Genomic DNA, 15,980 nt, shown 5'->3' on the forward strand with positions numbered 1-15,980 from the left:
CTTTTAAGTGTTACTTTCCAAGCACTCTCCCTTATACATCTGGCAAACCCAAAGTTTATCTGGGATTTCCCATCTCATATTTGTCCAGATACAGTTTTTCATGCAGAAAATGAAATTATTGCACTTAGGCTTGCTAAGTTAAGAGTTTTTTAAACTGTTTTACTTGACTCAAAGAGTATTAAGGGCTGTTCACATTATAACAATAACGTTAACTATAACGATAACTATATTATCGTCCACATCATCGAACGATAACTTTATGCTTATTCAATATGTTCTTGTTGTATTTACATAGCGGGTAACCAGCAGATGTCCTCAACACTATATTTAACACTCATACTCGTACCACACATATTCCCACACATCAAATAAAAACCAAACCAAACATTTTCAAGATGTTATGTTAATGTGGCGGGGCAATGTGAAAAAGCTGAATAATTAATGCTATTAATACCAAAATCTGAAGATGTAATAGAAGCAGACTATGTCGCCCCTGTTTCAATGACAACCCAAAAATAGGGGAAACAGGTTCATTACTATGGAGGGCAAAGAGAAGTGGATATCAGTACAAAATAGTTGATTTAAAATAGATACAATTCTCAAGAGCTACAATACAGCACAATTTCCCAACAAACAAAACAGAATTTAAGGCGACCAAGGCTTTTCCGTAGCAGGGCAGGCTAGCAAAAGGGTAATTATCAAAAGCAACACACACACACACACACACACACACACACACACACACACACACACACACACACACACACACACACACGCACACAAGCACGCACGCACGCACGCACGCACGCACTCACTCACCCACACACACACACACACACAGACACACACACACACACACACTCTGGTTTCCATGTTTTGTGGGGACATTCCATAGACGTAATGCATTTTATACTGTACAAACTGTATATTCTATTCCCCTTACCTACCCCACAATTGGTCCCCACAACAATTAAATGTATATTTTGAGGTTGTATTTTATTGCGGTTTGTGACAAAGGAAAACTTTGTGAACAATTTTTATGAACATTAGAAAAAAACAAACACTGGCACGTGTAATGTTACTTTCAAACAAAATTGCAGCGTTGTTTAAGTCCTTTCCTCTTTTGTGGAAAATTAAAGAAACAGCAGCCCATTAAAACAAAATAAAACAGCTGCTGCTTATTAGAAAGAGCAAACATAAAACTTGTCCAGTTCATGCTGTGCTTCCTTTTCCCTGAAGACTTTTATTGAGCGTGTTAATGTGCACTGTCAAATCTACCATAAAGGGCAGCTTCCCCAGCCAATCTGGCTGTTCCAGTTCGGGATAGACGAGTCCTTTACTTACCAGGAATGTTTTCACGTGTTCCAGACATGCAACAAATCGTTTCAGGACCTCTCCCCTGGTGGTTTAACCCGTTTGCCATTATTTTGTTAATTATCTGAATAACAAGGTTCATCACCTCTGTTCATTCCGGGGGAAATGTTTGAGCGCACAGGGCTTCTTAATGCAGAATGCAATGAAAGTCAGGAGCTTTCTTTCTAGCGACCTCTGAAGTAAAGTCACAAACCCATTTTGTCCTCTTCTATCAGTTACTTACGCCATGCGGTTAGTGTTTATTTGTTTGGCTCTTAAGCAATCCAATATAGCCTCACACATATCCTGTTCCAATGTTTGGCCTTTTAGCGAGATTAGCTTGAATGATTTCCTGTGGCCCAGCAGGGTTCACATATCTGCAGAACAGCAAATTCCCTTTTGATGCATCACAGGCGATTGAGTATGTCGGAGCCGAATTAATGTCGATAATTTGTTGAGTGGTGATGTTTGCTGCCATCTTTAGGTTTTTGCAGACAGAGGCATCTCTAATTTTTGGAACAATTTCATGTTTGTTTTTGAAGTCTGACAATAGATGCTCTGATATTTTTATGAACAATTCTTTGATATATTCACTGTCTGTGAATGGCTTTCCACATCGGACAATCTCCTGAGCAGCCACAAAACTAGCAGCTGTAATCGAGTTTGTAGACTTGATCCACCTGTTGAAAGTATGTTTGCTCTGCTCAGCTTTCTGAAATTCCAAAATTACTTTTTCCGTTTATCTCCAGCTTTACCTTTCGGCAAATGCTGTGTGTTTGTTCTGGAAATGTCTTTCTTACATGAGATTTTTTGTTGTTTGCTAATTTTTGGCCACATATCAAGCAGACAGGTAAGCCAGCATCATCAGCAAATTAGGCAAATGAATCTGTCCATGAAGGATTATACGTTCTATTTTCTTCTGAAAATTTTATTTTTTTATATTTATCTGTATCTTACCGGGATCAGAGTTATTCACGGCATGCGGCGTGATCAGTGTTAAAATTGTGTGACGAATGAATCTGGTGCATTTTTGATCTATAAAATATAAAAATTAAAATTAAAGGTATTCCAAAGAAAAAATGCAATACAATAAAAAATAGCATTTATTTGAATTTATTAAAGCTTCAGGGAGGGAAAAAGCCACGTGCGGCTCTGGATTTCCATAAGGACCACATGCCCGCAGCGCAATCACTTACCGTTACAAACAGGCACTTTGTTAACTTAAATTATTTAATGATAACAAAACAAAATAAAGCAACTATACCTACCGTATAATGATCACTGAAACACAAATCGTACAGTAGCTCACAGTATATGTCACCACAGCTTACACATGAATGAAAACACACAGCCAGAACAAAAACACGAGTTAACGTAACCGGCATAATGCCAATATTGACAAATAATCCAATTCGACATAACTGGGGGTTAATGACAGCCTGCTCACCATCGTGATAACTCAACAAAATGATATTCCAGCTGTATATACGGTTTACTAAAATGCCCAAAAAGCACTGCAACATTAGCCTTTTAGCTAAACACACCTTTGACGGAAAACACGCGCACACATCAAGGTGCAGAGCAAACAGTGACACATATCCAGGTGGCATAATCACAGTCTTTAAATAGACCACACTGTAAAAATTTGCTGTAATTATGCAGTTGGTTGCCAGTAACCTGTAGAATATAAAGACAGAAAATGTTTCATGTTCATTTAACTTTGGACATTTGGTTGCGCAGGTGGTTGCCAGTAACTTTAAAGCCAGTTTGTTTAAAGTTAAATGAACATGAAACATTTTCTGTCTTTATATTCTACAGGTTACTGGCAACCATCTGCGCAACCAAATGTCCAAAGACATTTTTTACAGTGCAGCATTAAGTGCTGTTAGGCTACCATTAAATACCTGGAAGGGAACTTAACCTACCACATTAACATCTGTGTTTAGTGAATGTAGGAATTCTTACCATGCACATCATTCCCATACTGTCTTAATATCACCACATCTGTCCACTGACTAAATCATCAGGCAACAGTTTGTTAAGAAGCCCTCATGCTTGTCAAATGCTCACCCCCCGCACCCCTTTGCAATAAATAAGAATTGGCCTTGGGGATGTAAGTAATCTATTGTGTGTAGTGCTTCATTTAGGATTTTTCCAGCTGTGGTGGTGGCCGCACATCGGTGATATTTGCCTGGTGGTTTAACCTTCCCAAAGGCGTATTCAGCATTGGACATCTGGGGTTTACCCCAGACCATATTAAATTCAGGGATCACACGAAGAGTGTATAATAAGAATATTAATGTGATCTGTAGCATATACAAGTGTACTCACCTAATTGCGGCGGGTCGCAGAAGTAAAGTGGCATAGGAACTTTATTCTTTCCTCTCAAGTAGATTTTTGCACGCAAGTTTTACTCAGACGTGACCTGAATGAGAACTGAATTGATTTTTAAACTGCTGCATCGAAGGAATAACGATCGAGTGATAAATAAACCAACAATATTGTATACCTACTGTATAACTGTCTTATATTATTTATATCTACTATGTACCATACAACAAACAAACACTTTTATTTTAATATACAGAACATCTAAACATAAACAGAACGCCTAAAAAAACTAAATATAAAGGTATTGCTGTCGGAGACTTGCCATTGGCTGTTGTAATTGAATAAATAATGAGGTCAGTGTAAAAAAGTATTACAGGGGCTATTTTTCTAAATACTATTTTGTTTCATATTATTAGGTCTAATGTAATAATGCGTTAAATTATCTGATTCAAATTTTAAAGATACTTTTTCAAGTTACCATTGTAGAGATCAGTAGTTCCATTCTGGTAGTTAAATACTGTTCTCATTAGCTCCTCCTTTACCTGCTGCATATTCAACAGAGTGGAAGAATTGGAGTAGCCCATAGGCGACAGATAGCAAAGAAACGTATTTATAGGCTAGATTTTTTATGTCTATTTTTAACAGGCTGTACGCAGTAAAGCTAAAGCACAATAAAATAAGGCAACTTGATTTCAGGGGTTTACATAGGCTTTTGTCAGGTTTCATATTTGTTAGTCAACTTTTCAAAATACATTCGGGGCTAAACTCAAAACATTCGGGGCTGAAGCCTTGGGAAAATCATCTGGCGCCGCCCCTAAACCTTCCCACCTAACCGTGGGTTCACACCAACCGCATTTGAGGCGTCAAATTTGTGTGCACCACGCCTAGTTTGCTGCTTGAACAGTTTGAGTTTACGCACTTCATTCGCGCGTGAAAGCAGTGCGTGAAATTCTAGTCATCGAGACATTCACGCAGAAATTTGCGTCATGGAAGGGGCTTCTGCGACTCCGCTCGCTTTTTGTAATCACGTCACTACTAGAGCAAGCTCCTGATTGGTTAACGTGGCGTGTTTTTCCGCCAAAGTTCACATTATTCAACTCACGTGTTTGCAGCGGCAATGCTCAATTTGGGCCATTGGCCATTGTAGTTGGTCACCTTACTATAGGGGGGAAATAGTTAAAAAAAACGGCGGAAATGCCACGGATCAATAAACGTGAATTGTGAAATGTGTATTTACAACTTACCAGGTTCCCCAATGTCCTCACTGACACTCTTCCAACCGAGGTCCTTTTTATTCCTGTCTTTATAGAAATAAGAACTTGTGCCGTATAGCTCCAGGTGACTGCTCACGGACAATATCAAACGTTCCTCCATGTTGAATGAGTGACTCTGGGTGGGGCTGCCGCCACAGCAGCAAGTAGGCTCCTGATAGGATCCATTTTTCAACTTGTGCGTCAGACACAATTTTGTGTCAAACGCAAAATGTACAAAAAGCACCATTAGCGTGTACCGCTAATGAGGCGGAATCGCATCAACGGTGCCATGCTAAACACCTCAATTGTCTTCACATTGACTTAACATTGAAATCACTTGCGCTTAACGCCTGTACTGCGGCTGGTGTGAACACAGCATTCACACACAGATCACTTGATGATGTTTTTGATAAATTATTACAACCAACCATCATTGACAAAACAAAATGTATTTATTTGTGTTGTTTTAACACATTTTGTGTTGTCCTTTTTATTTATTTGAACACAAAATCAACATAAAAGGCCTATAAGCAGCATTGCTAAATGGGCTCATGGATAATGTTAACGTTAGATGTCACAGGGCAGAATGGCTGGGAGAGAAGTGGTTATAGTGGTTAAACGGATTACATTAAATTTTTTGAGTCATGGATCGAATCATTTTCGGATGAGCAAAAAAGGGAACTAAGGAAAATAAAATAAGAACAAATCAAGAAATTACATGCATATGAAAATAAGAAAGTTACAAATAAAGTAAGGTCTAACAGTATTTAGGAACAGAAATATAATCAAATGACAATAACTCTGTGTTTTTCATTCTATAAATGACAAGTAAATCAAATGAAGCAGTGGTGTCAAGCCTTACTTGAAGTAAAGCTGAGAATCATCTGCATAACAGTGATATGAAATGTTGTACTTCTGAAAAATATGGTCCAAAGGCAGCATATAAAGGGAAAACAATAAAGGTCCTAAAATAGATCCCTGGGGCACACCAAACAAAGCAGGCGCAGATGACGAGGAACAATTTCCTAAATTTACAGAAAAAGTCCTCATCTCGAGGTAGGAAGCAAACCACTTTAGTACAGTGCCCTTGACACCTACCATATATTCTAGCCGTTCAAGTAGGATATTGTGGTCGATAGTATCAAATGCAGCGCTCAGGTCTAACAAAACCAGCACAACACAAGAGCCTGAATCTAGAGCAAGCAAAATATCTTGTAACCCTCAACAGAGCTGACTCAGTGCTATGTAATGATCTAAAGCCAGATTGGAACGTATCCAAAATATTAAAAGAGTTCAAATAAAACAAGCTGTGAAAAAAGCTGTCTCTAAGCTTTCTCTAAAAGCTTAGAGACAAAAGGCAAGTTAGAGATCGGTCGATAATTACTGCACATTTCTGGATCAAGTTGAGTTTTTTTCAACATAGGTTGCATAATTGCATGTTTAAAACTAACTGGAATTACGCCATTGGCTAAATAGCTCTTTATGATATCAGTTACCATATGACTAATGGTAGATAAAGCCAGAACACTTCATAGTAGAGACTATATCAACTAGCTGAATTGGAGAGACAGGTTTAAAGTTAGACAAACAACTCATAGGACTTGACAATTGCAAATGACATTCAGATGGAACAATGGAACTTCTTATATCATACATTTTTTGAGTGAAATGCTTTAAAAAATCTTTACAAAGCTCAATAGAGGCCTCAGATAAAACATATATAGTCGGGTTTAGCAGATAGTAAATTGTATCAAACAGGGCTGCGTTCTCCGAAACTACCTTAACGCTACGTCGTTCTTAAGTTGTACCTTAAGCTGTACCTTATCGCTAATACGTGTTTTCCGAAACGTTCTTAGTTACGTATCACTTCTGTAAGTCATACGTTCGTAAGGTTGGTCTGGAACGCTCTTAGCTATACCTTATCCCACATGACTCCACTAGGGGCCATGACTGTGATAAAAGCTTGTGTAGATTGCAGTCTATATAACTAAATATCTGTTTAAAAAAAAAATTTGAAGTACACTCCGTGTTAAATTAGGCAAATATTTTTATATTTAAAGAATAAAACATTCACATAATTAGACATCATTTTGTACCTTTTGAGTCTTCGTATCGCGCTAAGAGAGAACGTTATCGGAGAACGCACCCCAGGACTTTTGGTCGCTTAGCGTTGTCAGAAATTAATTTAGAAAAGAGGTTTGATTTTGCCTTTTTTTACTGCCATTTGATAATTGAAAGACCTGCACCCAATCTTTTTTCCACTTTCGCTCTGCTTTTCGACACTCTTGTCTGAAGGCGCGAGTGACATCATTTAACCACGGCTGGACAGCAACATTCCACTTTTTACGCTGAAGCGGAGCAACATAGCGTCCATAGATATAGAGGATGCTTCATAAAATATATCTCAGTCAAGCATTCCAATATCTGTTTCGCTCAGAAAATTATTATTAAAATATGAAGAAAAATGTTCAGAAAACAAATTTGGCAAACAGTAGGGCAAACAGACTGCCGAGAGCTGAGAGGCGCGTGTTTAAGCAAAGAAATGTTTTCAAGATTGACACTTTGGCTCTTACCATTTGATCTAATGGAAGAGCGGCGATGTGTTGACCAGATGATCGGGATAAGATAATTTTCCTGAGAAACAGTCGTAGTCCTCAGAAGGGGGTCACGGCGAGATCCACAATGGATGTACCTGTGGCGGCGTGTAATTCCCAATGCGGTGCCTTAAGAGCTTATAATGCAATCTGTATTATTTGTGGAGCATTCTCACTGGCAAAGATCACTGTTTGTGGCCGGGAGGGAGCTGTACGCGTTTGGCGGAAGAGAGATTGCTGAGAACAGTGGAGACAGACAGTGGTGGTGTTTGTGTGGAGAAAAGCAGAGACTTTGGCTACATTTTTGTGTGAATCATCTTTTCTGCTTCAGTGGTGTAACTAACTCTTCACTGTTTGTTTATTTCTTTGCCTCTTCACTTTCTTGTTAATGTACCGCATTCACTCGCTTGAATGCTTGTATCGCATATAGCTCTGCTTGCTATATTTAACTTTCAGTGTTGAGCTACACACGCAAATGCGGTAATGCGATCCACTCTAAACTCAAATGGGGGGCGCATTCATGCAGATGCAATAATAAGGTTAACACTCTTCATGGGAATATACTGAAAAACACAAATTATTAAATAGAATATCTAATTAAACAAAATTTAGATAGGCTTCTGGAATCTTGATGATTATCAAGGGCAAAAAGTGGCAGCTCACTAAGTACACCCTTTTAGACTAAGCCCGTGCAGAGAGCTGTGTATCTAGTAGGTTGGAGCTAACCTCTGAAGGACTGTGAACCTCCAGAAACATGGTTTGAATGCCTTTGTGACAGTACATAAAAATTCCTTTATGGTCCATTAACATGTTTACTTGAGGTATTTGCCATTTAAAGGGGTTATGAATGCCAGAGATTTTTGTCATTTTGACCATTTTTCAAGACCACAGAACCGTTTTGTTGTGTTATGAAAGAGATTAATGATTGAGATTAACTCGAAACAGCACTTTAAAAAAATGTTGATCTGTTTCAACCCATGGGAGGGTCAAACATGGAAAACCCAAATGTTGTCTTAAAAAAGTTGAGGAGAAGTTACAAAATATGAAATATCTGTTATGAAAGCTGCTCAATCTCAGTAGATTTTGTCTTTAGATCCTCCTTAATTCACAATCCAGCTAGTGTTGAGTCTAGTTGGCAGTTTTTTTTTAAAGGGTCTTTTCAGTTCCTGACATCAGCAACATCAGTTAAAATATTCACAGTTGCTGCGTCCGAAACCGCCTACTACATACTATATAGTACGCGAAAAGCAGTAGGCGAGGCGAGTAGTATGTCTGAATACATAGTATTCGAAAAACAGTATGCGAAAAGTACCCGGATGACCTACTACTTCCGGTTAGATTTTGCAGTGTGCATAAGAGGGACGCTTCACTATCCCATGATGCCCCGGACGAGGAGTAATCCAACGAAGAAGAAGAGGCACGCGGCTGTTTTCGCGCTAAAATGACACGACGTGATGACGACGTATGTCACGTGATGTAACAACATGGCGGATGTAGTACGTCCGAATCTCATTCATACTACCAGGATTCATACTATACAGTACCTACTGTTTTAACGCCAAGTAAGTAGGTACTTCATCTAATTCAGTACCTACTATACAGTATGCGGTTTCGGACGCAGCCAAAGTCATTTTTATCAGAACAAAAGCATCACCAGCAGCTTTGTTGCTTTAGCAAAGTTTAAATGTCCATCCATATTTATATTTCACTCTTTTTATTAAGGTACAAACAAAAATACAGGAAATATGTACACACAAAAGTAAAAATAAAACAATTTCACATCTAAATGTCTTTTTCAGGCATCAGTCAGTATTTAGTGTGACCTCTCTTGGCACTGAGTGAATGTTTCTTGGCCACAGATTGGGATGTCTTTTATTGTGACAACAATATTGACAATATTGCGAAAGTAATAACTGAGTATATTCATTTTTGTGTCGACACTGTTGTGCCAAAAAAAAAGGATCACTATATTTGTAAACAACAAAGACTACATAACATCTAAAATAAAACATCCGATCAAGGGAAAAAAGCAAGCTTTCCGGAACGATTTAATGGAATTGAGAACAATTCAAAAAGATCTTAGGGGAAAACTGAGGAAGGCTCGAGAGGAACACAGTGCACGAGTTAGGGATGCCTTTTCAACGAATAATTCGAGGAAACTGTGGGACTTGGTGAAAGGAATGACTAACATGAACTCTGGTCAGAAGGGCGAAAATCTGTGGAATGAGTTGGACAAGGCTAAAGATATAAGTATTTTATATAAACCTTTTGATTTGAATTCTGAAACAAATGTGACCTGCTGCAAAGAACTGTCCAGGTCAATACCATGTGACCTGATACAGGACAGAATAACAATTAACACTAATGCTGTCACTACAGTTTATAAAAAGCTGAAGAGGAATAAGGCCATAAGGACCTGATGGTATTTCATCTTTCATTTTGAAAACATTCTCGGATGAGTTAACTCCTGCTTGGAGCCGGTCAGAGGTGGTAGTGAAGTGGTGCAACAGGCATAACTTGCTCCTTAATGTAAATAAAACGAAGGAAATTATTTTTGACCCCAGGTCGATAGGTGATCACAGCACATTTCTAATTGAAGGTGTACTTGTTGAGCAGGTAACAACATATACGTATTTATGTATACAATTGGATAATCAGTTGCAGTGGTCACATCAAGTGGAGTATGTCTGCTCAAAGATAATGTCAACATTTTTTAAGACAACTCAGAGTTCATGGAGTGGACAAGGATATTATGTTAGTGTTTTACAAGGCAGCAATTGAGTCTATTGTCAGGTATGGTATTGTGGCTTAGTTTGGTAACCTGTCCGTTAAATTAAAATCACAGCTATAAACATTGATAAAAAGGGCAGGGAAAATAATTGGGCAAATGCCACCTATTACTCTTAAGGAGCTCTTTGAAGAGGCGGTGAAGAAACAAGGTTTTAAAATCATCAACGATCCCAATCACGTCCTGTTTAATGAGTATGAGCTGATGCCTTTGGCGGAAGGTACAGGTTACCAAACTGTAAGCTTAATCGGTATAAATTTTCATTTGTGCCATTTTCAATCAAATTTATGAATAACAACAGATAGGGGTGTGTGCGTGCGTGTGTGTGTGTGTATTAGCTGCAGTGATGTATGTGTGATAAATATTAGTAAATGAGACTTTGGTATAATAGTAGAATAGGTTGTGGTCTTTGTAATTATAGGGCACTGGTTCAATATATTGTAATGTATGTGTATATGTGTGTATATGTTGTGTTATAGCTGATATGGTATTGTGCAATGGGGTACTGTGCAATACAGATGCTATTGGTTATAGCAGGGTTAACGGGAAATGTGGAATTGGCAGGATGGGGTGGGATGGTGGGTGTGTTTTTGTGTACTGTCACCAAAATTTGAGAGTGTGCCACTGAATTTTACATCCAGTTGCACATGTGCGACCACTGAATTTGAAACAACACATTGTACTTTCTGCATCTATCAAAGTATTAATTAGTAATACAGTGGAAATTAGTAGAAATGTGAATATTTAGTTAACATGTGGATTTAAGATGTGTGCCCCTACATTTTCTGGTTGCGCCCCTAAAATTTTCATTTTTGGGGCCACTGTGCTCCTAGTGACAAGTGTAAGTTAATTTTGTTGTTGTGTTATGTATCAATGTATCGCTATTGTTCTCTTGATTGCCAAAGACAAATTTCTCCAATAGGAGACAATAAAGGCTTATCTTATCTTACTAAACACATCTTGAGCTTTTTTGATGTACAGAGCTGGTATTCTTACAATAATAAGATCATTTGAGGGGGTAGGAAAATCACAAACAAGGTCAACTTGCTTCAGGAGAAATATCCAGGCGAGAGGTTTTGTCCAACATTTTTGGGTCACACAGCAGACCTTTAGCATCTTCCCAATGACATCCACATAGAAAGCTCTCACCGTCCTAAGACTTATGACATAAGCCTCTTTCACACAGTAATTCTGGTAAATTACCATGAATTTACCAGAATGAATTTACCAGTAAATACAAAAATGTGCTGTTCACACACGCAGTGGCGTTCCGTTATTTTACCAGTAAGACATCATTCACACATCAGTATCAAAATACCGGTAAATTCGTTGAGAAAGCGGAAGTACTTGTAGCATGCGGCGAGCTCAGTGTCGTTCATATCCACGGTCCGTATTTTGCTGTTTTCAAGTCTGTGGTAAACAGTCGCGAAGTTGCTCATGACGAAACAACATTGAATGAGACGACGTCAAACCGAAAATGCGTTTTTAACAACACTACTGTTTGCACGTTAGGGCGTGCTAAGGACGTCGGCAATTCGGTGGTAAGCTGTTTTAAACAACTTTTGTGAAGAAATGTGGACGTAAACTTCAGGTGTGCTCAAATTTCAAGCAGCATGTGTGTGGAAAACGTCCGTAAACAGTGCGGGGGTAAACGCGTCATCTGTATTAAAGCGCTATGATTGGCCCAAAGCTGTCAACACGGTCTGACGTCGTCCGTTCTAAATGCCGGTAATCCTATAATTTTCGTTCACACATAGCGCTTACCGGTTAATTACTGGTAATCTTACAACCTGTCTTACTGGTAAATTGGGAGCACTGATTTACCGGAAAGGTTCTGTTCACACATGATCTGTTAACTGCAATTTACCAGTAAATTACCAGTAAAGACTGTATGTGTGAAAGGGACTATAATCACATATTAACAAAGAAATGCAAATGAAGCATCCAGGTATCATTATTACTGAAGTTATAACTTACTGATATATTTTGGTCATTAACATGGAGGACAGTTCTTCATTTTCAAGTAGGGCTGTAACGATACATCGCGTTCCCCATTAAAAAGACCTGCCTGAAATCGATTCTGAATCTCAAGGCTCCGATTTTGTGTGTCATGCACAGCTTGTGCGTGTGCTACGGCTCTGTGATCATTAGGTAGTCCTTATCAATCTAAAATCACTATGGGTTTGAGTCGTTTATAATGTGAATTTAAGAAAGCAACACTCGTCAAACGCAATCATACAAAATATTTTTATTATCATGAAAATATCTGAAGAAGAGCGATATAAATATCCCTTTAGACATTTCCTTGAATAGCATTTGTAATGCTACTTCTTCTGTGGCACAAATGGCGTTTCTACACGAGAGCGCCCTCTGGCTTTTTGGATGTGGCGGCATTTCACCATAATTCATTCAAATTCATTCATTGATAAAACGCGCGTTTGCACGATTAATCATCACGACCCTATTTTCAAGGAATGCTCTGGCCTCAGCCCCAATAATGAGATCCTCATTCGCCAGTTGGTGTTCATGTCCATATGATACTTCACTGATTGGAATATCCACAATTAATCTAGCTAATACAATGTAGACCAAGTGTCTCTTGGCCAGTCTTGTCATCTCACTGTGTAGCTTATGGATCATCATTCCCTCTGCCTACTAAGAAAACATGGGTAAACTTAAATAAAACAAACATTTATTTTGTTTTTATAATCCTAGGTCTCCACCATTCATTCTACCTACCTGGAAGGCAGTGTTGAATGCAACCAATGGCTTAACACCGGCACTCAAAAACCTACCCTATCTCACGGTAAGTCATGTTATAATCACAAAATATTTGATTGATTTACTTGTGTTATTGACACTAGAACTGTTTGAGTCGTGACTCACTCTGATCTTTCACCCGGATCTTTAAATTAACTCATGAGTCGCGAGTCTCTAGTATCATTAACCCGGATCAGTTGAGTCCTACTACAATTCAATGTAAAACCATAAACAGCGCCACCACACACACACAAACCTCTTTCAACATTTTTAATGAGACTTCGCTCGCTCTACAGATCCACTCGTAACCGTCTGATCTGCGCGAGAACTGACCTGGGATTCTCACTCAGAGCTGGAATCATTGCAAACCCGAGAGACCTGCTGATCCGCGCGACCCGCGAATTGACCCGAGATTCTCACTCAGAGCCGGAAACATTGTGGACTCGAGAGACATGCGAATCGGCAATGTTTCCGGCTCTGACTCGAGAATCTCTCAACTCGTAACCGGCTGATCCGCAACCGGCTGATCTGCGCTAACTGTCTCTCGAGTCAGAACCGGAAACACTGCAGATTCGCAGATCTGCCGGAAACATTGCAGACTCGAGACTCTCCGGCTCTGACCCATAACGTAGTAGGAAGACTCACTATTTCATATGTGGTATTGAAGTTTATGAAAAATAAACCCCTTTTCAATGTTTTTAAACTTGACTTAAAAAATTCTATAGATTGTATTTCTGGATTAAAGGGTAATCAGAATCAAAATGTATGCAATACATAACTGATTTAACTGATAAATAAAAATAAGAAATATATATATTTCAGATGTGGTATTTTTTAGTCTGCCATGTTGCCAGCTTTACTATGACAGCAGTTTTCTGCAGTGTTTCATGAGTCCCATGGTCTGCAATGGTTACAAGTGGGTCGTACTGAGTTTTCTTGGCGATTTAGCAATACTGACTTGAGTGACTCAAGTGACTCACACAACCCGGATCACTTTAGTGAATGACTCACAATAACCCGGATCCTTAAAAGGAATCGAGTTTGCCAGGCCTAATTGACACGATTTTCTCTTTTTTGTGCCATGAGCACGAATGCCTTTTTTATGCCACACAGCACGAATTTCTATAAAAAGTTTTTTGTGTCCGCCTTCTTTATGCTGTCTTTTATATATTTTTTTTCTCATGGTTTTTTCCTATTTTTAAATCATTGTGCTTAGGATGTCTAAACTGTAACAGAAAGTCATTCTGACCACAACTCTAAGCGGCAATAGTAAAAAATAGGAAAAAACAATGAGAAACAAAATATAAAATGACACCATTGCTCATGGCAAGAAAAAAGCGGAAAATTGTGTCTGACCATTTTAAAACACTGGCAGAGGTTTTGACATTTGGCTCTTACATTTTGCCTTTTTTCAGTTTCTTTAAACATACAGTGCCTTGCAAAAGTACTCATACCCACTGAACTCTTTCCATATCCAGATGATGGATTGTACAGTGCCCTGTGACATGTTCAAGGCTTGGGATATTAATTTCTAACCTAACCCTGCTTTAAACTTCTCCACAACTTTATCTTTGAACTGTCTGGTGTGTTCTTTGGTCTTCATGATGCTGTTTGTTCATTAATGTTCACTAACACACTTCTGAGGGCTTCACAGAACAGCTGTGTTTATCCTGAGATTAAATGACACACAGGTGCACTTAATTTACTAATTATGTGACTTCTGAATGCAGTTGGTTTTAATGGATTCTAGTTAGGGGAATCAGAGTAATTCAAAGTAAAATCAGATGTTTATTTGAAAAAAAATTGGACACTATTTAGCATTTTCATTCCACTTCATATTTATGTGCTACTTTCAAGGTTCAAGGAATCTTTATTATCCCTGAGGGGCAATTTTTTGTGCAGCAGCATGCAACACAAATTACACAAAACAACAACCATACAATCAACAAAAATAAATTAAATAGATACAACACAGATGTCTGCAACTCACATTAACTTGTTAAGACCACCTATAGCAGCGGGGACAAAAGAGTTTTTGTGTATGTTGGTCCTGCATTTAGGCAGATTGAATCTACGATCCGACGGCAACAAAATGAAACAGCTGTATAGGGGGTGGCATGGATCAGATAAGATTGAATGCGCCTTCTTGACAGTCCTAGTCTCGTATACAATGTTTAAATCAGGCAAAGGGTTGTGGGAAATTTTGCCACACACATTAACTTTATATTGCAGCCTTTTCTTGTTTTTAAGTGAAAGGGACCCGAACCAACCCACAAGAGCAAATGAAATAATGGATTCAATAAAACAACAAAACATCCTCATAAAAGTATTCTCAACATTAAAATTCCGAAGTTTACAGTAAAAAACATACGTTGATGTGATTTCTTACAGACAGCGTCTACTTGTGGCTCAAAGGTGAGTTTGTCATCGATAATAATTCATAGGTATTTGTATTGCTTCACCACTTCTATATCCTGATAATTTATAGAAGAGTGGATGGGGATGGTTCTTCCTAAAATCAATCAACATTTCTTTTGTTTTTTTCTGTGTTGATGTTGATAAAAGACGACTTACAGTACATCACTCTGTAAAATCATTTAAAATAGCATCATGCTCTGGTCAATGGCCCTCATTTATCATTCTTGCGTAGAAACGGACGTATATGTTGGCGTAAGATTATGCTTACACTCCTATCACCGCCTGATTTATGAAACTGTGCGTACCGTTGATATTTAGGTGTACGCAATATCTGCCCTTCATAAATGCCGCGGCTGAAAACGATCGTCATTAGAATAACACGCCCATATAAATTCAAGTCTCCACCTCCCCCGCGCCCTCATTTTACGACATTGACACATGGAAGACGGCAAAGAAGACAAACCGGGGAAGTGGAAAGAAACA

General features: G+C 38.6%; 1 protein-coding gene across 5 annotated transcripts in view; it reads left to right on the top strand.

Moving 5' to 3' along the window:
* Positions 1 to 15,980, top strand: part of LOC129418730 (uncharacterized) — a 185,081-nt gene that overhangs the window by 78,934 nt on the left and 90,167 nt on the right. For all 5 annotated transcript variants that reach the window (XM_055173587.2, XM_073853481.1, XM_055173586.2 and 2 more), the window contains one exon: positions 13,035 to 13,125. In XM_055173587.2, the coding sequence (XP_055029562.2) occupies positions 13,035 to 13,125 (91 nt within the window). The remainder of the gene's footprint in view (positions 1 to 13,034; positions 13,126 to 15,980) is intronic.

This window comes from Misgurnus anguillicaudatus, chromosome 15 (genome assembly GCF_027580225.2).
Source record: "Misgurnus anguillicaudatus chromosome 15, ASM2758022v2, whole genome shotgun sequence".
NCBI classification, from domain to species: domain Eukaryota; kingdom Metazoa; phylum Chordata; class Actinopteri; order Cypriniformes; family Cobitidae; genus Misgurnus; species Misgurnus anguillicaudatus.